General features: G+C 38.6%; 1 protein-coding gene across 1 annotated transcript in view; it reads left to right on the top strand.

Moving 5' to 3' along the window:
* Positions 1–26,288, top strand: part of LOC132428316 (nuclear body protein SP140-like) — a 76,592-nt gene that overhangs the window by 4,605 nt on the left and 45,699 nt on the right. Inside the window, exons 3-7 of the mRNA XM_060015958.1 lie at positions 10,490–10,667; positions 11,573–11,741; positions 16,374–16,457; positions 19,829–19,912; positions 25,226–25,306. Of these exons, the coding sequence (XP_059871941.1) occupies positions 10,490–10,667; positions 11,573–11,741; positions 16,374–16,457; positions 19,829–19,912; positions 25,226–25,306 (596 nt within the window). The remainder of the gene's footprint in view (positions 1–10,489; positions 10,668–11,572; positions 11,742–16,373; positions 16,458–19,828; positions 19,913–25,225; positions 25,307–26,288) is intronic.

Raw genomic sequence — 26,288 nt, 5'->3', positions numbered from 1 at the left:
CCTCTAAGCTGGGGCTATTTCTGGTGCTGGCTGGGCCCCAAGAAGGCAGTGGCATTGCTACTGGCAGCGGTGCAGCCTTGCAGGTCCTTAGCGCCCAGCACCCTTTCTGTTGGAGGCTGACAGTGCATCCCGCCTCTGCTACCCACCTGTACCTGAGAGATGGGAAGATGAGCCAGTGGAGCTCAAAGTCCAGCCAACCTTTGGCCTCCAGGCAGGAAAAGAAAGGCACTGAGAGGTGAGGGTGGGGTGATGCTGACCTCATAGAATGACTTAGGAGGTGTTACTTCTGCTTATATTTTCTGGAAGAGATTATAGTTGAAATGGTTTGGTAGAATTCACTTGTGATACCATCTGGGCCTGGTACTTTCGTTTTTGGAGAGCTGTTAAGTTTTGATTCAATTCCTTTAATAGATATAGGCCTATTCAGATCATCTATCTCTCTGATCTATCTCTCTGTGTGAGTTTCGGCAGTTTGTTTCTTTTAAGGAATTTTATCAAATTTTATCTTTTATCAAATTTGTAGGGATAGAGTAGTCCATAGTATTATTTCTTTATTATTTTTTAATGTTCATGGGACTAATAGTGATTGAATATTCGTGGGACCAATAGGGACTAAATTGGCGATTTCTGTCTTCTCTTTGTTTCTTTGTTAGCCTGGCTAGAAGTTTATCAATTTTATTGATTAAAAAAAATCAGCGTTGGGTTTCATTAATTTTTTTCCTAATGTTTTCCTGTTTTCAATTTTATTGATTATTACTCTAATTTTTATTATTTCCTTTCTTCTGCTCGAATTAGGCTTAAACTTCTCCTTCTTCTCTAGTTTCTTCAGAGGGAAGCTTAAATTATTGATTTAGATCTTTCTTCTGGTACATACATTTGAATGCTGCACGTTTCTCTCTAAGCACTTTTGTGCTGCATTCCATAAATTTTGTTAAGCTGTGTTTTCATTTTAATTTAGTCCAAGTTATTTTTAGATTTCTCTTGAGACTTCTTCTCAAGTATGCTTGAGAAGAAGTATGCTGTTTAGTCTAAGTATTTTGGAATTTTCCAACTCTATTTGTTATTTCTACTTTAATTCCATTGTGGTCTGAGAACATAGTTTTTCTGATTTCTTTTCTTTTTAATTTGTTAAGATGAGTTTTACAGCTGAGAATGTGGTATATTTTGGTAAATATTCCACATGAACTTGAGTGGTGTGTATATTTTGTCATTGTTGAATAGAATAATCTGTAAGTGTCAGTTAAATCAGATTAATTGATGGTGCTGTTCAGGTCACTGTGTTCTTACTGACTTTCTGCCTGCTTGTTCTACCAATTACTAAAAAAGGCCTATTGAATTCTCCAACAACAAGAATGGATTTGTCTATTTTGTCTTGTAGTTCTATCAATTCTTATCTCATGTACTTTGATGCTATTTCCTTAGTTGCCTACACTTTGAGGATTGCTGAATCTTCTTGGAGAAATTGACCCTTTATTTTTATACAATGCCCCTCTTTGTCTCTGACAATTTTCCTTGCTCTGAAGTCTTTCTCTGAAATTAACATAGCTACCACAACTTTCTTTTGATGAACGTTGTCATGGCATATCTTCAGCCCTTCACTTTTAACCTATCTGTGTTTTATATTTACAGTGGCTTTCTTAAAGACAACATATAGTTGGGTGTTATTTTTTTTCACTCTGTCAATTTCTGTCTTTTAATTGGTGTATTTAGACCATTCACGTTTAAAGTGATTATTCATATGGTGAATTAAAATCTACCATATTTGTAACTGTTTTTTGTATTTTATAACTGTTTGTAACTGTTTTTTTATTTGTAACTGTTTTTTATTCATTGTACTTGCTTCTATTTTTTCTTCCTTTCTTTTCCTGCCTTTTGGTTTTAATTGAGCATTTTGTGACTCCATTTTCTCATCTCTCTTAGTATATTGATTATACTTCTTTTAAAGCATTTTATTGGTTTCCCCAGAGCTGGCAATATATATTTACAACTAGCCGTGTCCACTCTAAATTACAATATACTGCTTCATGGTCAGTGCATGCATCTTACAACAAAATGTCACCAGTTCCTTCCTCCTGTCCTTTTTAACACTGCTGTCTATCATTTCACTTATCCATTTACTATCAATCACATAGTTGTTCTTATCACTTTGAACAAACAGCTATTTCTTAGATCAACTTAGAATAGGAAAAATTTTTTTTAATTATTTATTCCTATTCCTTTATTCCATTTATTCCTTCTCAGATGCTCTTCCTTTCTTCATGTAGATATGAGTTTCTGACCCATATCATTTTTCTTCTGCCTGAAGAACTTCTTTTAACATTTCTTTCGTGGTAAATCTTCTGGCAATAAATTACCTCAGTTTTTGTTTGTTTGAGAAAACAGTGAACATGGTTAACCAGGTGCTGGCTCTGAATTCTTAATTTCAAAGGATATAAGAGTCCAGATTGGAGGGTTTTTTTAATTTTATCACTTCAAATTTTTATCTACATTTTCTCTTGCATGGTTTCTGATGAGAAATCTGATGTAATTGTTATCCTTGTTTCTCCAAGGGTAAGGCTCCCTGACCCCTCTCCCCCTCTCTTCCTTGGGGGAGACATTTTCTCTTTGACTTTGGTTTTCTTCAGTTTGAATATGAAATGACTCATAGATACTTGGTATTTATCTAGTTTGGTGTTTGCTGAGGTTTTTCAATCTGTAGTTTGTTGTCTGTTATTAATTTTGGAAAATTTTTGGCCATTACTACTTCCAATATTTCCTCTGTTCTCTTTTCTCTTTCTTCTCCTTCTGGTATTCCACTTATGTATATCTGTTCTTTTTGGTATTCTTGGATATTGTGTTCTGTTGTGTTTTTTTCTCCTTATACTTTTTCTCTTCGTATTTTAAGTAATTTCTATTGACATATCTTCAACTCATTGATTCTTCCTTCAGCCATGTCTAATCTACTGATAAGCCCATCAAAGGCATTCTCCATTTCTGTTGTAGTGTTTTTGATTTCTAGCATTTCCCTTTTCATTATTTCTTTGAGTTTCCATCTTTTTCCTTACTTAGCCGTATGTTCTTGCATGTTCTGCTTTTGCCATTAGAGCCCTTAACATATTAATTAATCATAGTTATTCTAAATTCCTGTCTGATAATTTGAAAACCTGTCATATCTGAGTCTGGTTTTGATGACTGCTTTGTCTCTCAGACTGTTTTTTGTCTTTTGGTATGCCTTGTAATTTTTTTGAAAGCCAGATGTGATGTATCAGATAATAGAAACTGAGGCAAATGAATGTTTACTGTGAAGTTTTATGTTAACCTGGCTAGGAGATGGGCCATGTTTAATGTTTTTTCTGGCTTTAGGTGACAGAGGCTTCAAATTCCTCTAGTGTTCTCATTTTGTGTCCCCTATTTTCTTTGGATTTCCCTAAGAGCTCATTAAATAGAGCCTTGCAGCTCTTTCAGCTGTAATCCTCAATTATTATACTGGAGCCCTATTGATGTAGTGGTAGGGTACTAGGGAGAGAAAGCATGCTTTAATCTTATGATTAAATCTCAATCTTGTAGTGGAACTGTGTTCCTGGACTGTAAATTTTAGAATGATTTCTTAGCTATTTCCCCTTCCCTCACCCCATTAAATGAGACAGAGCCTAGAAGGAGCTGGATTTTGGTAACTGACCTTCCCCTAGTTCAGATAAGGCTTGGGCAAAGTGCTTTCCTCTAGAGAGTAGACCGTTGTTATGGAGAATGCTCTGGGCTGTTTAAAAAAGTTTCCTTTTCCCCTCTCCCTCTGCCAGAGCAGAGGATTTTTCTTGGCTCTTCACCATGAGTACCTGGTGGGGTTCCTGGAAGTAAAACCCACAAAAGATTGGGGGCTCTCCTAAGCCAGTGGTCCCTAGGAGTTTCTCATTCCCATGTAAGTCTACACTCAGCCTCCAGCAAGTCATCAAACTTACCATTTAAGGGTTCCTTTGGTCTATGGCTCTAGTGGCTTCCATTCCAGGTAGCTGATCTCATCTGTGATTCTCCGGACTTGTCTATCAATCCAGTTTTTAGGGTGACAGTTTGACTTATGGCCTCAATTTTCCTGTACATGCCTGAAATTCATTGATTTTCAGTTTTTTCAGCTTTTTTATTTTTGTAAGGATAGGAGTGATGACTTCCAAGGTCTTTGCAATGTTAGAGCTGAAGCCAAAAATGAACTTTTTAAACCACTGCAAGTTAGATTTGTTTCTTAAAACAAAATTTTTGTTTTAAAATTTTGATTTATAGTAATATCGTCTTATAGCTAGAACATGTACCTATTCAATTTTTCTTTATTATTTAGATCAATTCAGGGTATGTTCTTGTGTTTAAGACCGAGTTATTAATACATATTTTTGCAATTTTTAAAACTTATATCCCATATATCTTTTTAAATATACTTGAGGAGTTAAAAATTGAAAGTGAAATTTTGTAACGACCATGAAAGATTTGTCTATTAGCAGTCTTAAATGTTGTTATTAAAATACATATATTGTGAATTTTGCTTTCTATCTTGTTTGCCTTTGTCTAACGTCACTTGCCCATTTTTTGACTTTTAACATTTTTAATGTCACTTTGTTTTTTGTGTGTCTTTGGTAGTTAGACTCTGTTTGTACTTTATTTCATTCATACTGTAAGATAGTAATTTAATCTGTTTTTTTTTTTTTTTTTTGCGGTACGCGGGCCTCCCACTGTTGTGGCCTCTCCCGTTGCGGAGCACAGGCTCCGGACGTGCAGGCTCAGCGGCCGTGGCTCATGGGCCCAGCCGCTCTGCGGCACGTGGGATCCTCCCGGACCGAGGCACGAACCTGCGCCCCCTGCATCGGCAGGCGGACACCCAACCACTGCACCACCAGGGAAGCGTTAATCTGTTTTAAATGACATATATCTTTTGCTTATAAATTTTGGGGGCACTTTTAATATCTAATGTCTCTTTGTTTTCTCTGTTTAAGAAAAACAGTATGTTTTCTTTACTTTTATTCTTTTGTAAGATTTATAGTCTCATTTTGACTCTATTTGTTACCCTTATGATTTCTAATTAATTCTCAAATATATATTGGGTTGGCCAAAAATTTCATTTGGGTTTTTCCATGAGATGTTATAGAAAAACCCGAATGAACTTTTTGGCCAACCCAATATTTCTCTGATTGATAGCATCAAATGTGAAACCATGCCATTTGAGTTTAGCATCTTTGAAATAAATCATTTAACTCAGTTTTTTAACTTGCCCAGATTGTTAAGATTTTTAATATACTCTGAAGTTTTAGATTAAGATTACTATACTTTTACTACTGCATACAGTATATATCCTCTTTCTAGAACAAGGCTTCTCAAATTTTTGATTATAGGACCCCTCTACATTTTTGAATATTATTGAGAATCCAAAGAGCTAGTTTTTGTTAATGTAGGTTATACCTATTACTATCTACCATATTAGAAAGTTGAACTTTGAACACTTAAATATATTTATTTAATCATTTTAAAATAATACTAATAATGAACTCACTACCTGCTAACATAAATGACCTATTTTATGAAAAATAACTGTCTTCTAAAATAAACTAAATTAGTGAGATTAGCCACCCTTCATATTTTTGCAAATCTCTTTAATAGCTAGTTCTGTAGAAGACAGCTGGTTTCTCCTATCTGCTTCTGCATTCAATCTACTGTGATACCACAGGCTGTGTATTCTCTGGAAAAATCCACTATACATTTGTAAGAGTATGAGAGAGAAAAAGGGTAAATAACATCTTAGTATTATATGAAAACAGTTTTGACTTTGAGGACACCTGAAAGGGTCTTGCACAAAATCCCAGGGTCCCCAGACCATACTTTGAGAATCACTGTTCTAAAATAATTTTTGAGATGTACTTTTTTTTCTCAAATGAAATTTACAATTTTTAGATGTCAATATTTTTTTCATAGACCTTTATTGGAGTGTAATTGCTTTACAATACTGTGTTAGCTTCTGTTGTACAACAAAGTGAATCAGCCATATGCATACACATATCCCCATATCCCCTCCCTCTTGAGCCTCCCTTCCACCCTCCCTATCCCACCCCTCTAGGTCATCGCAAAGCACCGAGCTGATCTCCCTGCTATGCTGCTGCTTCCCACTAGCACTCTATTTTACATTCAGTAGTGTTTATATGTCGATGCTACTGTCACTTCCCCCCAGCTTCCCCCTCCGCGCCCACCCCCTGTGTCCTCAAGTCCATTCTCTATGTCTAAGACGTCAGTATGTTAACTGGGTTTAGTGGTGCCTTCCACTTCTTTCATTGATATAACAGAACTTTGCTGGTATTGATTTCCTGATTCTCTTATTATAGGGTATCAGCAAATAATTTGTTCCAGACAGTGTGTCAGTAAGAATGGGGTAGATTATTCTATTGGAACAAACATTTCTAAAATCTCAGTGGGTCACCGGCTGCTTAAGGGAACCCTCATCTTGGACTATCTCTAGCTGATGAACAGCCGCCATCTGAAATGACAGCCACTGTAGCAGAGAAACAGTGGGCATGGCTCACAGGTGCTGGCTCCAAATTCTTCTGCCAAAGCTACACCCATCAGCCCAAGGAGGCAGGAAGGTGCAACCCTACCTTTGTCCAGAAGTAAAGAAAATAGAGCATTGAAAACCGTGTGACCAACACAGAGGGTGCATGAGTAAAATGTTTTCTGAGCGTCTGCACAGCTATTTTGCCTTCACACATGAATGATTGAACAGGGGGTGTATTTGTTAGGCATTTCCTTTTACTTCTGAATCTACATACACACTTGAATGACTGCTTTAGACATTTAAATGTTTCAAATTTACTTTTCATTTTTCCTTTGGATTTTTTCTTTTTTTCCAGCTATGTGCCGGGGAAATTCCCTTGTCTTTATCTTATGACCATTTTAGTTAAACTTTTGTTTGTTTGTTTGTTTTGTTTTGTTTTTTTGTGGTACGCAGGCCTCTCACTGTTGTGACCTCTCCCGTTGCGGAGCACAGGCCCCGGACGTGCAGGGTCAGCGGCCATGGCTCACGGGCCCAGCCGCTCCGCGGCATGTGGGATCCTCCCGGACCAGGGCACGAACCCGTGTCCCCTGCATCGGCAGGCGGACTCTCAACCACTGTACCACCAGGGAAGCCCTGGTTAAACTTAAAAAAAAAATTTTTCAGCAATCACTTTAAATTTCCAGGCCCATTATCTTATTTTCCTGTTTTTTCTTCATGGCATCCTGGACATAATATCTTCTCCACTGTGTATGAAAATTGTTTTTTAGAAACTCTCTTCTGTTCCCCGTAGTATTTCTATTTGTTCTGGAGTCATTTTTGCTCTCTGCTCATCTTGGTTCTGCCCCTTTGTGCTGTTAGTTTCCACAGATATCTGTGGCCTGTTATTGTTTGTTCATTCTTAAGGGTGAGGCACTGATAAGCTAGCTTGGAACTGCATTTAATGAGATGGGCTTGAAAACCTGTAGCTTTGCTGGGTAAATCCCAAATGCCCAAAGGTGAAGACCTTTCTTCTGTGTCGTTTACATTTTTCTTAAGAGGAAACCTCTAGTTTCTTGCCTGGATGCAGGAGTTCTGTATGGTGGGGTCAGGAAAGAGTTGGGGAGCACATTGTTTTGTATTTTCTCCTTTCAAACAATCCCTCTCTTTTCATTCTTGCATCTTCTTCCCCACCTCCACTACCTCCCCAGGGGCCTGTAAGACACCCTGGGCCCCTCTGTGACCTCTAGGAGCATCCTCCACCAGCAGTAATGATGAATGCTCTGACCACTTTTTCTTTTTCAGACTTTGGTTTAAGTTTTTCATCCAATCCCCTTGTCTTTGTCATTGTGACTCTAATTTCTTTACTGTCATTTTAGAGCACTCTCCAGTGAGAGAGGGGGAAAGCACTTGTTTTCAATCAGCTATCTTTAAGCAAAAACTTTTTTTTTCTTTTTTTTTTTTTTTCACACATTACACTTCCCCCTCACCACATCCTCAAGTCCATTCTCTAGTAGGTCTGTGTCTTTATTCCTGTCTTACCCCTAGGTTCTTCATGACATTTTTTTTTCTTAGATTCCACATATATGTGTTAGCATACAGTATTTGTCTTTCTCTTTCTGACCCACTTCACTCTGCACGACAGACTCTAGGTCCATCCACCTCACTACAAATAACCCAACTTCGCTTCTTTTTATGGCTGAGTAATATTCCACCGTATACATTCACCACATCTTCCCCACGCATTCATCCGACGATGGACACCCGGGTTGCCCCCATCTCCTGGCCACTGTAAATAGAGCTGCAATGAACATTTTGGTACATGACTTTTTCTGAACTATGGCCTTCCCAGGGCACATGCCCAGTAGTGGGCAAAAACATTTTTTTAAGGAATTCAGTGAAGGAATGGATTTTATTCTATCCTGATGCATATTTGGAGAATGGAAAGTTCCAATGACCCTTTTATGGTGGGATTAAAAAATGCTGAGTCTTTACAACTTTTAGAAATACAGAGAAGTTTATTAAGACATTATCAGAAGGGGGAACAATTTATCAAGTAAGAATCAGAATTATAAAGCTTTTTGAGCCTCTAAATTACTTCTCACAGGTGTGGTTATGTTTGAAATCCAGAGGTCTTCTATTTCTTCATGTATATAACACTTCCACAGGCAGGTTTAGATATAGAGCAACCTGTCCTAGTTTTGAATATTCACACAAGTCTCTATATTAGACCAAAGAAAAAGACATATTCTCAATATTAATTGAAACTTTATCAGAGGAGTGTCTTTGACCTAATTTTATGATGTGGAATGCCATTCCTGCCCCTGCAGTTACAGATGGGAGAGGTCTAGCTCCTTTACACCTTCCTGAGATTTATTCTACTTGTTATTAACTAAGAAGACTTGCAGTTCAGTGGTAGGTTCTGTAGTATTGTCTCAGTTTGTTTTTTTATTTCTTTGTCTGTAACTTATTTTTTTGTAATATGTATTCATCAGGGTTCTTCAGAGAAACAGAACCAATAGGCTGTGTGTGTGTGTGTGTGTGTGTGTGTGTGTGTGTGTGTGCATATATATAGAGAGAAAGAGATATTTATTGTAAGGAATTGGCTCACACATTAAGGGAGGCCAGCAGGTCCAAAGTCTGCTATGCACCAGCAGGCTAGAGACCCAGCAGAGTCTCTGAAAGCACTCAGCTGTAGAATTCCTTTCTACTCAGGGAGGCTGGTCTTTTTGTTTTATTCAGGCCTTCAGCTGATTGGATGAGACCCACCTACATTATGGAAGGCAAACTGCTTACTCAAAGTTCACCAATTTAAAATAAAATGTTAGTCTTATCCCCCAAACCCTCCATGTTGAGACATAAAATTAACCATCTGAGTATCATATAAATTCCTGTAAAGCTTTTACAATTTTAAAATTCAATGTTTTCCAAAGAGAGTTTGGGTGAAAGTCTTTTTACAGTAGTTTTGATTAGCACAGGGTAAACTCTTTCACTTCTATGTACAAACCTTCCTTAAGCCCAGTGTATTCTTCTATTGCACCCTTGATTATTCTCTAAGTAAATAAATTCCATCTATTCTGGTCCTTGCACAAGAACATCATTTTACACATGTTGGCCCTCCATTGAGTGCCTATCATCGAAAAGAATGCAAATAACAAATGTTGGCTAGGATGTGGAGAAACGGGAACCCTCCTGCACAGTTGATGGGAATGTAATTGGTGCAACCACAGTGGAAAACAGCATGGAGGTTTCTCAAGAAACTAAAAATAGAACTACCATATGACCTTGCAATTCTACTCTTGGGTATATATCTGAAAAAAACAAAAACACCAATTCAAAAAGATACATGCACCCCAATGTTCCTAGAAGTATTATTTACAATTGCCAATACAAGGAAGCAACCTAAGTGTCCATCAACAGATGAACAGATAAAGAAGATATAGTGTATATGTATACAATGGAATACTACTCAGCCATAAAAAATGAATGAAATTTTGCCAGTTGCCACAACACAGATGGACTTGGAGGGCGCTATACTAAGTGAAATAAGTCAGTTAGAGAAAGACAAACACTGGATGATATCACTTATATGTGGAATGTAAAAAAATACAACCAACTAATGAATGTAACAAAAAAGAGGCAGACTCACAGATATAGAGAACAAACTAGTGGTTACCAGTGGGGAGAGAGGGGGAAGGGGGAATTTAGGGGTGACCGACTGGGAGATATAAACTATTGGGTGTAACATAGGCTACAGGGATATATTGTATAACACGGGGAATTATAGACAATATTTTGTCATAACTGTAAATGGAGTATAACCTTTAAAAATTGTATAAAAATATATGTAGTAAATATTCATGTAGAAAAAAGAATAGTCATTATAATATATAATTTTGTATATAAAAACATTCAGAAGCTGTAAAAAATAAATAAATAAAATAAAATCTTTTGACCTCCATGGGCCTCTCAGAAACTCAACGTCTACTTTCATATTGTGTCTTTGTTTCTCAGAATGATCACAGGGGACCAGAACCCAGAGGAGCAGAACCCAGAGGAGCAGTTTTTCTATGAGTTCATATTCAGGCTTTTCAAAGAAAATAAGGTGGAGATTGCAACTGCAATAACAAAGCCGTTTCCTTTCTTCATGGGCCTCCGAGATCGGGGCTTCATCCCTGAGCAGATGTATGAGGTAAGTGAGGAGAATTCCCTCATGATAACCTGCCAAATTTAGGATGCAATGAGCAGGCTAAAGATCCTCCTATGAACAGGGACGTTCGCCATCCTATAAGTTAGGAGGTGAGAGGAGAAGCAGCATCACAGACAACATCCCTTCTTCTGTAGTAAACAGGGGAGGCGCATGGCGATGGAGATGTGGCAACATTGGAATGGCGAGTAGGTAGGGAGCATCTTAGATATTTTGATACAATATGATAACAATAACAAAATTAAAGCAAATAAGTGAGTTGGGCAACATTTCATTACAAAGCCCTCTTATTTTACGCACTCGAACCTGAAGTGATTGAACTCATAGGGAAGTCGTGTCACGGTAGGATAAATTTGGAAGCAGACGCTTGCTGCTCACTCTCCAAATCGTTTCTTGCACTTTAGACATTTCCAGATACAGAATACAGGCAAAGGTTAACAATGGACCTTCCTGGGGATACTGAGGACAAGTCTTCTTTTTGTCTTTGTGAATTTTATTTGCCCTTTGGCAACGTTCACAGAAGGGGAGAGTGGTTACATGGTTTCCTGGAGGGAAGGGCAGTGGTTATTGTCTGGTCAACTAAATGGCCTCTCAGTACCAGTAAGGGCCACTCCTGAAGCATCCTGTCCAGGCTCTTAAAGCCCTCACACAACATTCTACTTTGAACCGACTTTTATTCTTCAAAATTGCTCTCTTAAGTGACCATCAATGTCAGAGAGGCAGGTTAACAAAATAAGAGTCTATTTTTATGATGGAGAATATTTTAGAAGTCATCCAAATATGTGTAACATTCTAATATTTCACCAGAGAACAATTAGTCTATTTATAATCCGAGTCTCCTATAACCCATACACTCAAAGCTACATAATTCACCATTCAATATTTTTAAGCATTTTCAAGAAGCTTGTACAAATCTGGTCCCAGTGGATAGAGTGGTGTATGATGCTCTCAGTGAACTGGAGAAGAAATTTGACAAGACAATTCTGGATGCCCTGTTCAGCAGAGTTAACCTGAAGACCTATCCTGATTTACTTCATGTTTGCAGAAACTTCCAAAATGGTAATTACAACTTTCAACAACTTTTGGGGGTTCAAGTCCACTTCATTCACTGATTCATTCATTCACTCTTCATTATATTTGACAGTTATTATATTGAGTGACTACTACATGACAGGCAGAGAGAGAATACAATAGAGAAGAAAACACACATGACTTGTGTCCTCATGGAGCTTACGCATAGTGGGGGTGACACCTTAGCCAAGTAATCCCACAAATGATTGCTCAGCCAGGACCTGAATTTGGTGCTGAGAAACATAGGATTTGAGTCTCTACTTTTCTGGAGGAAGGCATGAATTATGCCTTTTGTAGGAAAGGAGGTAGCCCTATCCGATACTTGCAGACATGTTCAAAGATGGAAAGATTTTCTTTGTATGAAAAGATTTGTCATTCAATGCAGTCCTGTGCCCGAACAAAGAATGGAGAATTCACAAGGGAAGGCCAGCACATACCCATGCATTGGGGAGGGGGCAGAATGTGAATGCTACAAAGTAGGAAAGGAACAGTGGACCTGCAGAACCATGTGGTTGAAAAACGGAGCATGGGTGGGAGGGCTTGGAAGCTCGTTCTGGAAAGGGGAGTTGGAGGTGATTTTCGAGGGTCTAACACCCTATGCCAAGGAATTTGAAGTTTATTATTTGGGAAATAAAGATGTAATAAAGGATTTTTAAACAGAGAAAAAGTAAAAGAAGTCAGTATAAAGAATGAGATGTGTTTATTTGTGAAAATTATATCTTGTAAAATAAGAGCTATCTCATTTCTCCAGTGTGATAGCTAAGTCAGAAAAAGGAATAAAGGAAATGAAATACCTAGCCACAAATTTCCAGTCAATATTATATTTGTAGCCAGAGCATCCCCAGGCCATGGGTAGGAAGGGAATGGCAGTTACCTTTACTGCCCACATCTCAGGGGCTCTGATCCTCTCCCTGTACTGTAGGGATCCCCCTCCCTGGACCCCAGGACCCACATCACATGTGTTAGTTTCCGGGGCTTCCTGTGCTGAGATCTCCTACACGTGAGGCTTGCTGCTGCCCTCAAGCTGCACTGCCCACTGCCTGGCTCAGCACAGCTGCCCACCTGCCCCCAGGGGAGGCTGCCGCTGGTGCCTCCCAGACCCTTTTGTCAGTGGCCCAGAGCCAAGATGCTGGTAAGAGGGGTCAGAGAAGCCTCCTGTCCCCCATCATTGAAATGCCTGCAACTGTAACGCAAATGTACCTCCTGGGGGCAATACCCACTGAGGGGTCAGGGCAGTAGGGAGATGCTTTTTCCATCCCCAGGACATGTTGACTTCATGCCTAGGCCTCCTTATGTTCTCTAAACCTCTCACCCACATAACATTTACCCCCATGTCCTCTTCCAAAGTTGGCCTGGGCATGAAGTCAACGTGTCTTGGGGACAGAAAAAGCATCTCCCTACTGCCCTGACCCCTCAGTGAGTATTGCCCCCAGGAGGTACAGTTGTGTTAGTATTCACTTGCCATCTGTGCCTTTCAGAAAATTTTCATTTCCTGTCTGTGTCTTTCACAACGTGTCTTTCTTTGTTTTCTGGATTTCTCCCCACCCATCCTACCCCAGGGAAGTACTAGTTCCTCTTCACTGTATGTCTCTTTGTAACAGGTCTTCTTCCCTGACCCAAGGTCTTTTCTCCTTCCTTCTTTCCTCCCTTCCTTCCTCCCTCCCTCCCTCCCTCCCTCCCTCCCTTCCTCCCTTCCTTCCTTCCTTCCTTCCTTCCTTCTTCTCTCCCTCCTTTCCTTCCTTCCTTCTAAATCTCCATCCTCGAAAGATGTTAGGGCTTTTCTTCTATAATGTAGGTGTATTTCTCTAGAAATATTAGCTTTCTCCTGAAGAAATCCCTCTGCTTCTTCCCTGGTCTTAGTTGCACATAAAATTTACAAAACACATTCCACGTATATTATTTATTTTAAATTGGCTTTCACTGTTTTCTGATCATTTTGAAGGGGGTTGACCACTACTTACAACTTTTCCACTGTCCATTCTTTTTTGTTTGTTTTTTAACATCTTTGTTAGAGTATAATTACTTTACAATGGTGTGTTAGTTTCTGCTTTATAACAAAGTGAATCAGTTATGCATATACAGATGTCCCCATATCTCTTCCCTCTTGCATCTCCCTCCCTCACACCCTCCCTATCCCACCCCTCTAGGTGGTCACAAAGCACCAAGCTGATCTCCATGTGCTATGCGGCTGCTTCCCACTAGCTATCTACCTTACGTTTGGTAGTGTATATATGTCCATGCCACTCTCTCACTTTGTCACAGCTTACCCTTCCCCCTCCCCATATCCGCAAGTCCATTCTTTAGTAGGTCTGCATCTTTACTCCCATCTTGCCCCTGGGTTCTACTGACCATTTTGTTTTCTTTTTTTAGATTCCATATATATGTGTTAGCATACGATATTTGTTTTTCTCTTTCTGACTTACTTCACTCTGTATGACAGTCTCTAGGTCCATCCACCTCACTACAAATAACTCAGTTTCGTTCCTTTTTATGGCTGAGTAATATTCCATTGTATATATGTGCCACATCTTCTTTATCCATTCATCTGTTGATGGACACTTAGGTTGCTTACATGTCCTGGCTATTGTAAATAGAGCTGCAATGAACATTTTGGTACATGACTCTTTTTGAATGATGGTTTTCTCAGGTTATATGCCCAGTAGTGGGATTGCTGGGTCATATAGTAGTTCTATTGTTAGTTTTTTAAGGAACCTCCATAGTGGCTGTATCAATTTACATTTCCACCAACAGTGCAAGAGGGTTCCCTTTTCTCCACACCCTCTCCAGCATTTATTCTTTGTAGATTTTTTGATGATGGCCATTCTGACAGGTGTGAGATTATATCTCATTGTAGTTTTGATTTGCATTTCTCTAATGATTAATGATGCTGAGCATCCTTTCATGTGTTTGTTGGCAATCTGTATATCTTCTTTGAAGAAATGTCTATTTAGGTCTTCTGCCCATTTTTGGATTGAGTTGTTTGTTTTTTTAATATTGAGCTGCATGAATTGCTTGTATGTTTTGGAGATTAATCCTTTGTCAGTTGCTTCATTTGCAAATATTTTCTCCCATTCTGAGGGTTATCTTTTCATCTTGTTTATGGTTTCCTTTGCTGGGCAAAAGCTTTTAAGTTTCATTAGGTCCATTTGTTTATTTTTGTTTTATTTCCATTTCTCTAGGAGGTGAGTCAAAAAGAATCGTGCTGTGATTTATGTCATAGAGTGTTCTGCCTATGTTTTCCTCTAAGAGTTTGATGGTGTCTGGCCTTACATTTAGGTCTTTAATCCATTTTGAGTTTATTTTTGTGTATGGTGTTAGGGAGTGTTCTAATTTCATTCTTTTACAGGTAGCTGTCCAGTTTTCCCAGCACCACTTACTGAAGAGACTGTCTTTTCTCCATTATATATTCTTGCCTCCTTTATCAAAGATAAGGTGACCATATGTGCGTGGGTTTTTCTCTGGGCTTTCTATCCTGTTCCATTGATCTATACTTCTGTTTTTGTGCCAGTACCATACTGTCTTGATTACTGTAGCTTTGTAGTATAGTCTGAAGTCAGGGAGCCTGATTCTTCCAGCTCCGTTTTCCTTTCTCAAGATTGCTTTGGCTATTCGGGGTCTTTTGTGTTTCCATACAAATTGTGAGATTATCTGTTCTAGTTCTGTGTAAAATGCCAGTGGTAGTTTGATAGGGATTGCATTGAATCTGTAGATTGCTTTGGGTAGTAGAGTCATTTTCACAATGTTGATTCTTCCAATCCAAGGACATGGTATATCTCTCCATCTATTTGTATCATCTTTAATTTCTTTCATCAGTGTCTTATAAATTTCTGCATATGGGTGTTTTGTCTTCTTAGGTAGGTTTATTCCTAGATATTTTATTCTTTTTGTTGCAGTGGTAAATGGGAGTGTTTTCTTAATTTCACTTTCAGATTTTTCATCATTAGTGTATAGGAATGCAAGAGATTTCTGTTCATCAGTTTTGTATCCTGCTATTTTACCAAATTCATTGATTAGCTCTAGTAATTTTCTGATAGCATCTTTAGGATTCTCTATGTATAGTATCATGTCATCTGCAAACAGTGACAGCTTTACTTCTTCTTTTCCAATTTGGATTCCTTTATTTCCTTTTCTTCTCTGATTACTGTGGCTAAAACTTCCAAAACTATGATGAATAATAGTGGTGAGAGTGGGCAGTCTTGTCTTGTTCCTGATCTTAGTGGAAATGGTTTCAGTTTTTCACCGTTGAGGACAATGTTGGCTGTGGGTTTGTCATATATGGCCTTTATTATGTTGAGGTAAGTTCCCTCTATGCCTACTTTCTGGAGGGTTTTTATCCTAAATGGGTGTTGAATTTTGTCGAATGCTTTCTCTACTATTGCGATGATCATATGGTTTTCCTCCTTCATATGTCCATTCTTTTTTAAAACTTGAGAAGTATATTCGATGTGGAACAGCTGTTAGATTCCAGGAGCAATGTCAAGCCACAGGTCACGTGAGACCCACTGAAGTCCAGGGTTCCCTGAGGGCTGGATGGTTCCAGCCTTCCTGGATGTGTAACTATGAGATGCAGCTCTTGGTCACTGTCTGGGATCTCTAATTGCCTTTCCTTTCTCTTCTCAGTGATTCGTGAAAACTTCCATTACCAAACTGTTGGTGAAGGAGACACAAAGGAGACACTCAACTTACAATTAAACCATGAACAAGGTAATTCTGACTTGATAGAAGCTTGCTGTCTCATCTACTAAGAGGAAAGGAGATCATGGATCAGAGGACTGAGCTCCTGGGTGGAGAGTGCACCCTGGAGAAGGAATGCAGCAGGAGATGGGGAAGCCAGAGCAGTGGTGTGTTGTTTGGGCTCCCAATTAACCAGTCAGATCTGGAATTCAAGAATATTGCTAGGCAGATGTGATAACTAATAAGATGGAACATGAACCCAAGAGAGAAGATCTCACTGCAACCATGAGGCAGAATTAAGGGGGAGGACTCACAGCAGTAATTGTGAGCCAGGAATTCAGTAGATCTGGGAAGGAGTAAGGGTTTGTGACAAGTCCAAAGAGGAAGCCTTTGATGTGTCAAAGGGAGGAACAGTTGTAAACAGTACTCATAATAAAAGAAAAGAGAGGAAGAGAGTAAGCAGTAATTGTGTGGAGAGTGTGGAAGAGATGGTGTTCTGTAGAAAAGAAGGAAAGGAGAAGGGAAGGAGTAAAAGAAAGAAAGGAGAAGCGAAGGAGTAAAAAGGGGTGAAGAGAACAAAGGGCAGAAATAACTCTGACTATGACAATAGTCACAACGCATAACATTCACAGACCACTAGGCGTAAGGTCAGTGCTTCCAGTGCATCAACATGTTTAATGCTCACATATGCCTCATTTACTTTTGTAACCAGGATGCACCGTTTCTAGCTTTTAATCATCTTTTCATTCATATTATTACTAATAATTAATCATTAAATTCTAACACATAAGACATTAATTGAAAATTATGATTTCTTGCTAAGTTACTGTACCCAGGTATCACTTTACCAGTAGCATCTCATTTAATTCTCATAACAATCCTGTCATAAGGGTTTTGTTATTCCCATTTTTCAGGAGAAAAAACTGAGGTGTGAAGATAGTTAGTGATTCAGTGAGTGAAACAGCCTTCAAGCCCAAGAAAATGTCTCCATCCTTAAGCCAAATGGTCTACAATAAATTTAGTTATTTGTTAACTGTTGATTTTTTTTCTTGGAAATGACAAATGTAAGAAAAAGCCGTAAGAATGGCCTTGCAGAATGTCATTAATATGTATCCTTAATTTGGATTTATACGTCAGATATTATATATTTTAGAGATGTATTAATACATTTATGTAACATTCAGATGTATTTTAATAATAATACTTATTCTTTTTAATAAAGACAAATAGCTAAAAGTATAAAATGTATATTAGAAAGTACAAAGTGTATCAAAAATATATTTAGAGATTCATCTACCACTGAGAATAGTGGGAATGAGAATGAGGTGGTGGAAGGATTCGTAATAGTTATTTGTAAAGAATAGAGGTTCATTATGAAAGGAAGGGGAAACAAATCCTTCAACATTCCTAATGTGATCTAGATGACACCCTACCTAGAGCATATCAGTGATGGATGCAGATGAGTATAAGGGAAGAAGATTTATCTCGTGACCCAAATGGTACAATAAAAATCCAGGAAATGATGAATGAATGTGCCCGAGAATCTGAACAAGCAGTAAGGTTGACTGACAGTCCAATATTTGCCTGGATGACTGACTCTGAGTATGGTAGCACATACAGGGAAGGAGGAAGGGGGATGTGATGTGTTCATAATTCAGAAAGGAGGCCCCAGGGAGCTCCAAGGAACCCTGCTCCTCTCCCCAAGGGGCAGAGGAGTAGATCAGAGTTTAGGGTGAGGAGTCATTTACTTACCAAGAAAGCATATCTGGTTTTTGTGGTAAATGGGAGAGGTAAAAAAACCACAAAGAGACAGAGAGGGTAGGACACTGGAATAGCATAGGTATAAAGGGTATAAAGAGTTGGAAGAGAAAAACTAGAGAGACAAAGGGGGAAGAGCCAGAAGCTTCACTGGGGAAGAGAGAGGCAGAAATACAAGGTGACAGGAGTGGCCAAGGAGAGAGACGCCATCAGAAACAAGAATGCACAATCCTTCATCGGGGATACACAGTGTTGGGAAGAGGACTGTAAGTACAAATGTGAGAAATGAAGAGAAGTAGAATGGATTATAAAAAGATGGAAAATAAGGCAGAGCAAACATAGAAAAAATTAACCTCCCCTCCTGCTTCACACTATCCACAAACTGTAATTCAAGTTGGATCACAAATCTAAAAGTTAAGGCTAAAATGATAAAGCTTCTAAAAGAAAACACAGGAGCGTATCCTTGCAAATTTAGGGTTGACAAAAATTTGTTACATAGAACAGGAAAAGCATAGACCATAAAAGAAAAACTTGGTAAATTGCACTTCATCAAAATTAAAAACTACTAATCCAAAGACACCATTAAGAAAAGGAAAAGGCAAGTCATAGACTGGGAGAAAATATTTGCAATACATATATCTGACAAAGGATTGTACCTGTAATATATTAAGAACTCCTACAAAAGAATAATAAAAAGACACACCACTAATTTAAAAAATGGACAAAAGACTTGAACAGACACTTCACTCAGAAGATATAAAATGACCAATAAGAACATAAACAAAGTATATATCATCATTAGTGATTGGGGAAATGCAAATTTCATTAGTCATTGGGGAAAAGCCACAACGAGCTACCATTCGGTTACTAGAATTGCTAAAATTAAAAATACTGACAACACCAAATGCTGATGAGACTATGGAACAATTAGAACTCCTTTATATACGTTGCTAGTTGGACTATAAAGTGATAGATATAACCACTTTGGAAAACTAGCAGTTTCCTATAAAGTTAAATATAACCCACGACCCAGCAGTCCTACTCCTAAGTATCTTCTCATAAGGAATGAAAACATATGTTCACACAAATATTTGTATAACAATGTTTATAGTAGCTTTATTCCAAATAGCTGAAATCTGGAACCAATTCAAATTCTCATCAATAAGAGAAAATAAATGGTGATATATTTATAGAATGGAATACTATTCAGCAATATAACGAATGAACTACTGGTATATGTAACCACATGGATGAATCTCAGAAACATTATGTTGAGAAAAAGAAGCCAGTCACAGGAGTGTGTACTATGTGATCCTATTGATGTGAGCATCAGTACAGACAAGTATAGTACCAGAAAGGAAGGACTTGTTAATGGTGATAGAAATCAAAACAGTGGTTGCTTATAGTGGTTGGAAACTGAATGGCATGGTGGAAATGTTCCAAATCTTGACTGTGATGTTGGTCACAGAGCTGTTTTACACTTAAGATATGTGCATCTCAATGAAAAAGAGGCAAGCAAGTCTCTGCTGGGCCTCAGATAGGGTCCTTGGAACTTGAACATCATCAGAGTTCATCTTGAGCACACAGAGGTCTCTTCTCTGGATACTGTCTGAGTTCTGTCTTTTTCTTATTGCTCTCTTTAGTGTCCTTGGAACAGTCACCTCTCCAAATGAACAATGTAATAAGGTTAGAAGATATACCCAGCTTACTGCCATATAACAAACAAGGTAACAATCATTTAATATATCAATTCCATATTAAACCTTTGTTTTCTTGTCTTCATGGAAGCAAAGCCTACCTTTGGTCTCCTATCCTAGGCCTCTGCTAGCCCCCACTTCTCCTACCTGCCCCCTTCTTCTCCTACCTGCTCACATATGCAACAGAGACAGTGAGAAGAGGAATCTGAACTCCTGAGTAGATGGAGCATCCATTGATGGGGAATATAAAAAGAGAAAATTGAAAAGGTAGATAGGGTGTAATATGTGACAAATTACATGAACGGATCCAGTTTTCTAAAATCCCACTCTTCCAGGTTGAGATAGGGGATAATTTTCAATTAATTTCACAGAACAACTAAGAGGAACTTGGAAACATCATGGCATATCAGGTTCACGTGGGAGAACTGGCCAGTTGGAGGTCCCTGGTACTGTAGTCAGAGTCCAAGAGGAGAGTTTTGGAGATGATGAGAGGGGAGAACCTGGAGGATGAAATCACACAGAGAGACAAAAGTTGAATAGTGTTGGGAGACAGAGGTCAAAATAAAGTGGGAGAAACAGATGGAATGGGAGCAAGTGTAAGACACCGCAGAGAATAGATAAACTGAAAAAGTTCTCAGAAACAGAGATAAAAGTTGAGAGCGAAAAGTATGGAAAGGGCAAGACCGAGAGGAAAATAAATACTAAGAATTGGGAAAAGTCAGGGAGACGTACAAAGGCAACTATGAGGAGAAAGAGTTGAAGGAGAATGGATGGAAAACAGGTTGAGAGTGAAAAGACAATAAAAGAGAGAGGAGCAGATCGGGACATTGTAGGCTTGAGGTAAGAGCACTGTATATAAGCAACTTTGGGCACAAGTGTTGGCAACATTAGCTGTGAGTTTTCAGATTAAACTGTCCTTAACCATCAAAGTGGCACTTGTAAAATACTCACATTGCAATAGTCCTCTCCCTGAATATTCCAGTGATTGCTATGACCAAATCACCACCCTAGATTGCCTTCAGAGTACCTTTATCCGTGGACTCAAAGACCATGGTCTGCTAGATATCTACACGTGAATTCTTTCAAGAACTTTTAACTTGGCATTTCAGAACTAAAAGTAGCGTCTTCATCACTCAAGCTAGATCTAAACTCCTCTTCAGCATTCATGTTTCAGTGATGGATCCTTATTATCTCATAGGTTTTCAAGTTGGAAGTCTAGGCGTCACCGTGACTGCTCTTGCCCTCAAATAAATGCCTGTTACTCATCCAGTATAGTCATTTCTCTTCCAGAATATCTCCAAGCTGTCCATCTGTCACACCCCGAAGTCTTCAGACCTCTGCCATGGTTCTCAAAGCAACAGTCTTCTGTTCATGACCTTCCTCTAATCTTGCTTCCAACAAATGTGTTATTTGCACTTCAACTACATGGGACATTTGAAAATGAAAATTAGATTGTGTTATGTTCCAACATACTTTCTTAATACACTAAGGATTAAATAAATGTTTCTCTGAGTGGCATCCAAGATTACCCATGATAAGCCCCGTATCGATTTTCCCAGCCTCCTCACCTGCCTCCTGCACTATTAATTCAATATAGTATAAACTTTTTTCCCCCAATAATTTTATTTTTAAAATTTGTATTTTATTTTATTTTTTAAAATTTTACTGTAATAGGGCTTCCCTGGTGGCGCAGTGGTTGAGAGTCCGCCTGCCGATGCAGGGGACGCGGGTTCGTGCCCCGGTCCGGGAAGATCCCACATACCGCGGAGCGGCTGGGCCCGTGAGCCATGGCCGCTGAGCCTGCATGTCCGGAGCCTGTGCACTGCACTGGGAGACCCCACAACAGTGAGAGGCCCGCATACCCAAAAAAAAAAAAAAAAAAAAAAAAAAAAATTTTACTGTAATATAGTTGATTTACAAGGTTGTGTTAGTTTCAAGTGTACAGCAAAGTGATTCAGTTATACATATATGTTCATATATATGTATATATATTCTTTTTTTACATTCTCTTCCATTATACATTATTACAAGATATTACGTATAGTTCCCTGTACTATACAGTAGGTCCTTGTTGGTTATCTTTTTTTATATATAGTAGTGTGTATATGTTAATCCTAAACTCCTAATTTATCCCTCCCCCACCTCTCCTTTGGTAACCATGTTTGTTTTCTATGTCTGTGAGTCTGTTTCTGTTTTTTAAGTAAGTTCATTTGTATCATTTTTTAAAATTCTACATACATATAAGCAATATCATATGATATTTGTTTTTCTCTGTCTCATTTACTCCCCCAATAATTTTAATTGTTAAATCTTTCATATTTGAGCATTTTCATACATTTTCTGCCTTATTCAGAACTGTTTTCACATTCTACTACTCTCCACTTAACCTCCTCACTCTGGTAAATCCTATTTAAAACATACTATTGCAGGGAGGCCTTTCTTTAGAGAAAGCTAGAAAGAAACAGTTGAAAGACAAAGGATAGGAGAGAAGGAGCAACATAAGAGAAACAAGACAAAAGTTGCAGAAACAGAGAAAGAGACAGTCCAGGAGACACCAGCAGAAAGAAACAGAGGCAGAGATGGATAAAATGTAAAGATTCAAACGGAAAGGGAATAAGTAGAAAGAGAATGTGGTATAAAAAAAGGAAACCACTAAGATCAGAAACTACCACTAAGATCAGGAACGAGACAAGGTTGCCCACTCTCACCACTATTATTCAACATAGTTGGCCACAGTAATCAGAGAAGAAAAAGAGATAAAAGGAATCCAGACTGGAAAAGAAGAAGTAAAGCTGTCACTGTTTTCAGATGACATGATACTATACATAGAGAATCCTAAAGATGCTACCAGAAAACAACTAGAGCTAATCAATGAATTTGGTAAAATAGCAGGATACAAAACTGATGCACAGAAATCTCTTGCATTCCTATACACTAATGATGAAAAATCTGAAAATGAAATTAAGAAAACACTCCCATTTACCACTGCAACAAAAAGAATAAAATATCTAGGAATAAACCTACCTAAGGAGACAAAAGACCCATATGCAGAAATTTATAAGACACTGATGAAAGAAATTAAAGATGATACAAATAGATGGAGAGATATACCATGTCCTTGGATTGGAAGAATCAACATTGTGAAAATGACTCTACTACCCAAAGCAATCTACAGATTCAATGCAATCCCTATCAAACTACCACTGGCATTTTTCACAGAACTAGAACAGAAAATCTCACAATTTGTATGGAAAACACAAAAGACCCCGAATAGCCAAAGCAATCTTGAGAAAGAAAAACAGAGCTGGAGGAATCAGGCTCCCTGACTTCAGACTATACTACAAAGCTACAGTAATCAAGACAGTATGGTACTGGCACAAAAACAGAAAGATAGATCAATGGAACAGGATAGAAAGCCCAGAGAAAAACCCATGCACATATGGTCACCTTATCTTTGATAAAGAAGGCAAGAATATACAGTGGAGAAAAGACAGCCTCTTCAATAAGTGGTGCTAGGAAAACTGGACAGCTACATGTAAAAGAATGAAATTAGAACACTCCCTAACACCATACACAAAAATAAACTCAAAATGGATTAAAGACCTAAATGTAAGGCCAGACACCATCAAACTCTTAGAGGAAAACATAGGCAGAACACTCTATGACATAAATCACAGAAAGATCTTTTTTGATCCGCCTCCTAGAGAAATGGAAATAAAACAAAAATAAACAAATGGACCTAATGAAACTTAAAAGCTTTTGCCCAGCAAAGGAAATCATAAACAAGATGAAAAGATAACCCTCAGAATGGGAGAAAATATTTGCAAATGAAGCAACTGACAAAGGATTAATCTCCAAAACATACAAGCAATTCATGCAGCTCAATATTAAAAAAACAAGCAACCCAATCCAAAAATGGGCAGAAGACCTAAATAGACATTTCTTCAAAGAAGATATACAGATTGCCAACAAACACATGAAAGGATGGTCAACATCATTAATCATTAGAGAAATGCAAATCAAAACTACAATGAGATATAATCTCACACCTGTCAGAATGGCCATCATCAAAAAATCTACAAACAGGGATTCCCTGGTGGCACAGTGGTTGAGAGTCCGCCGGCCGACGCAGGGGACACGGGTTCGTGCCCTGGTCTGGGAAGATCCCACATGCCGCAGAGCGGCTGGGCCCGTGAGCCATGGCCGCTGACCCTGCACGTCCGGAGCCTGTGCTCCGCAACGGGAGAGGCCACAATAGTGAGAGGCCCACGTAGTGCAAAAAAAAAAAAAAAAATCTGCAAACAATAAATGCTGGAGAGGGTGTGGAGAAAAGGGAACCCTCTTACACTGTTGGTGGGAATGTAAATTGATACAGCCACTATGGAGAACAGTATGGAGGTTCCTTAAAAAACTAACAATAGAACTACCATATGACCCAGCAATCCCACTACTGGGCATATAACCTGAGAAAACCATCATTCAAAAAGAGTCATGTACCAAAATGTTCATTTCAGCTCTATTTACAATAGCCAGGACATGTAAGCATCCTAAGTGTCCATCAACAGATGAATGGATAAAGAAGATGTGGCACATATATACAATGGAATATTACTCAGCCATAAAAAGGAACAAAACTGAGTTATTTGTAGTGAGGTGGATGGACCTAGAGACTGTCATACAGAGTGAAGTAAGTCAGAAAGAGAAAAACAAATACCGTATGCTAACACATATATATGGAATCTAAAAAAAAAAAGAAAAAAAAGTTGGTCAGAAGAACCTAGGGACAAGATGTGAATAAAGATGCAGACCTACTAGGGAATGGACTTGAGCATACGGGGAGGAGGAAGGGTAAGCTTGGACAAAGTGAGAGAGTGACATGGGTATATATACACTACCAAATGTAAAATAGAAAGCTAGTGGGAAGCAGCCGCATAGCGCAGGGAGATCAGCTCGGTGCTTTGTGACCACTTAGAGGGGTGGGATAGGGAGGGTGGGAGGGAGGGAGATGCAAGAGTGAAGAGATATGGGGACATATGTATATGTATATGTATAACTGAATCACTTTGTTATAAAGCAGAAACTAACACACCATTGTAAAGCAATTATACTCCAATAAAGATGTAAAAAAAAAAAAAAAACGGAAAGGGAGATTTTTCCACAATGGATGAATTCCTCAGCTCCTAGTGAAAGCTGCTGGTGCAAAGTTAACCTTCAGGTCAGGTTATTTTGGGGAGTGGGTCCTTCCAGTTTCTCAGGATTTCTTGATTTTCTAGTTATTTTCTTGCTGTGATTCCTCCTTGGTCATAAATTGAGATGTCTGTGGGATTTCATTCTTTACTGCAGGGAACAACAATGCCTGTTGGGAGGCCTGTGATGGAGAAGAGCCCCAGGGAGCCTGGAACTTCCCACCAAGATGTGAGCTGGGTAAGGATGGGGAGGGATTGCCAGCCGAGGGTGTCAGGTGGCTGAATTCAGAGCTGGTGTTTATTGATGCTTTTTACCCTGAGCACACTCCACAGTCAAAAGATCTAGTGTGTCTTGGAATCCCATGAGTCCATAATAACATAAGTAACATAACAAATAACATAAATATTCCTAAGTGCATTCTAGTAGCAATATGCTGGAGAAAAGTGTTGTCTCTCATAGCTATTAATAGTAAAGACTTGAATTTATACCGACCTGCCCTTTATCTTCTCTAAAGAATAAAAACTAAGTATGATTCTATTTGGCTATAATGCTATTATTTTATGCCTAACCTTGGAAGACCCCCAAAAGAAACATGGTCCTTCAGATCAATTGCTCCCAAATCTAAAGTACAATTTTTGTCAACTATTATTTATTACGTGACTGATTTTTCAAAGAATTTTGGCAAACAAGATGTCATTCTTCTCTCCACAAAGTTATGGATGTAACAGATAAAATGTTACTTATTCCTGTTTTATAGGTAAAGAAATAGACTCACTGAAGTGTGTAAGGGTCTTTTAGCAGTCAAAGCAGTTAAACAAGCGAGGGTACCAGCATCCTCGATGACTTACTATGGTGACTATCGTGTGGGGCTGCAGAGGGTCAGGGCAGCCAAGACTTAGGTACATATATATGATGGAATATTACTCAGCCATAAAAAGGAACGAAATTGGGTCATTTGTAGAGATGTGGATGGACCTAGAGTTTGTCATACAGAGTGAAGTAAGTCAGAAAGAGAAAAACAAATATCGTATATTAACGCATATATGTGGAATCTAGAAAAATACAAGTGAACCTATTTGCAGGACAGGAATAGAGATGCAGACGTAGAGAATGGACATGTGGACACAGGGGAGAGGAGAGGTGGGATGAATTGGGAGATTAGGATTGACATATATACACTACCATGTGTAAAATAGATAGCTAATGTGAAGCTGCCGTA

This window comes from Delphinus delphis, chromosome 7 (genome assembly GCF_949987515.2).
Source record: "Delphinus delphis chromosome 7, mDelDel1.2, whole genome shotgun sequence".
Taxonomy (NCBI): domain Eukaryota; kingdom Metazoa; phylum Chordata; class Mammalia; order Artiodactyla; family Delphinidae; genus Delphinus; species Delphinus delphis.
This window is presented reverse-complemented; position numbering and strand designations above follow the sequence as displayed.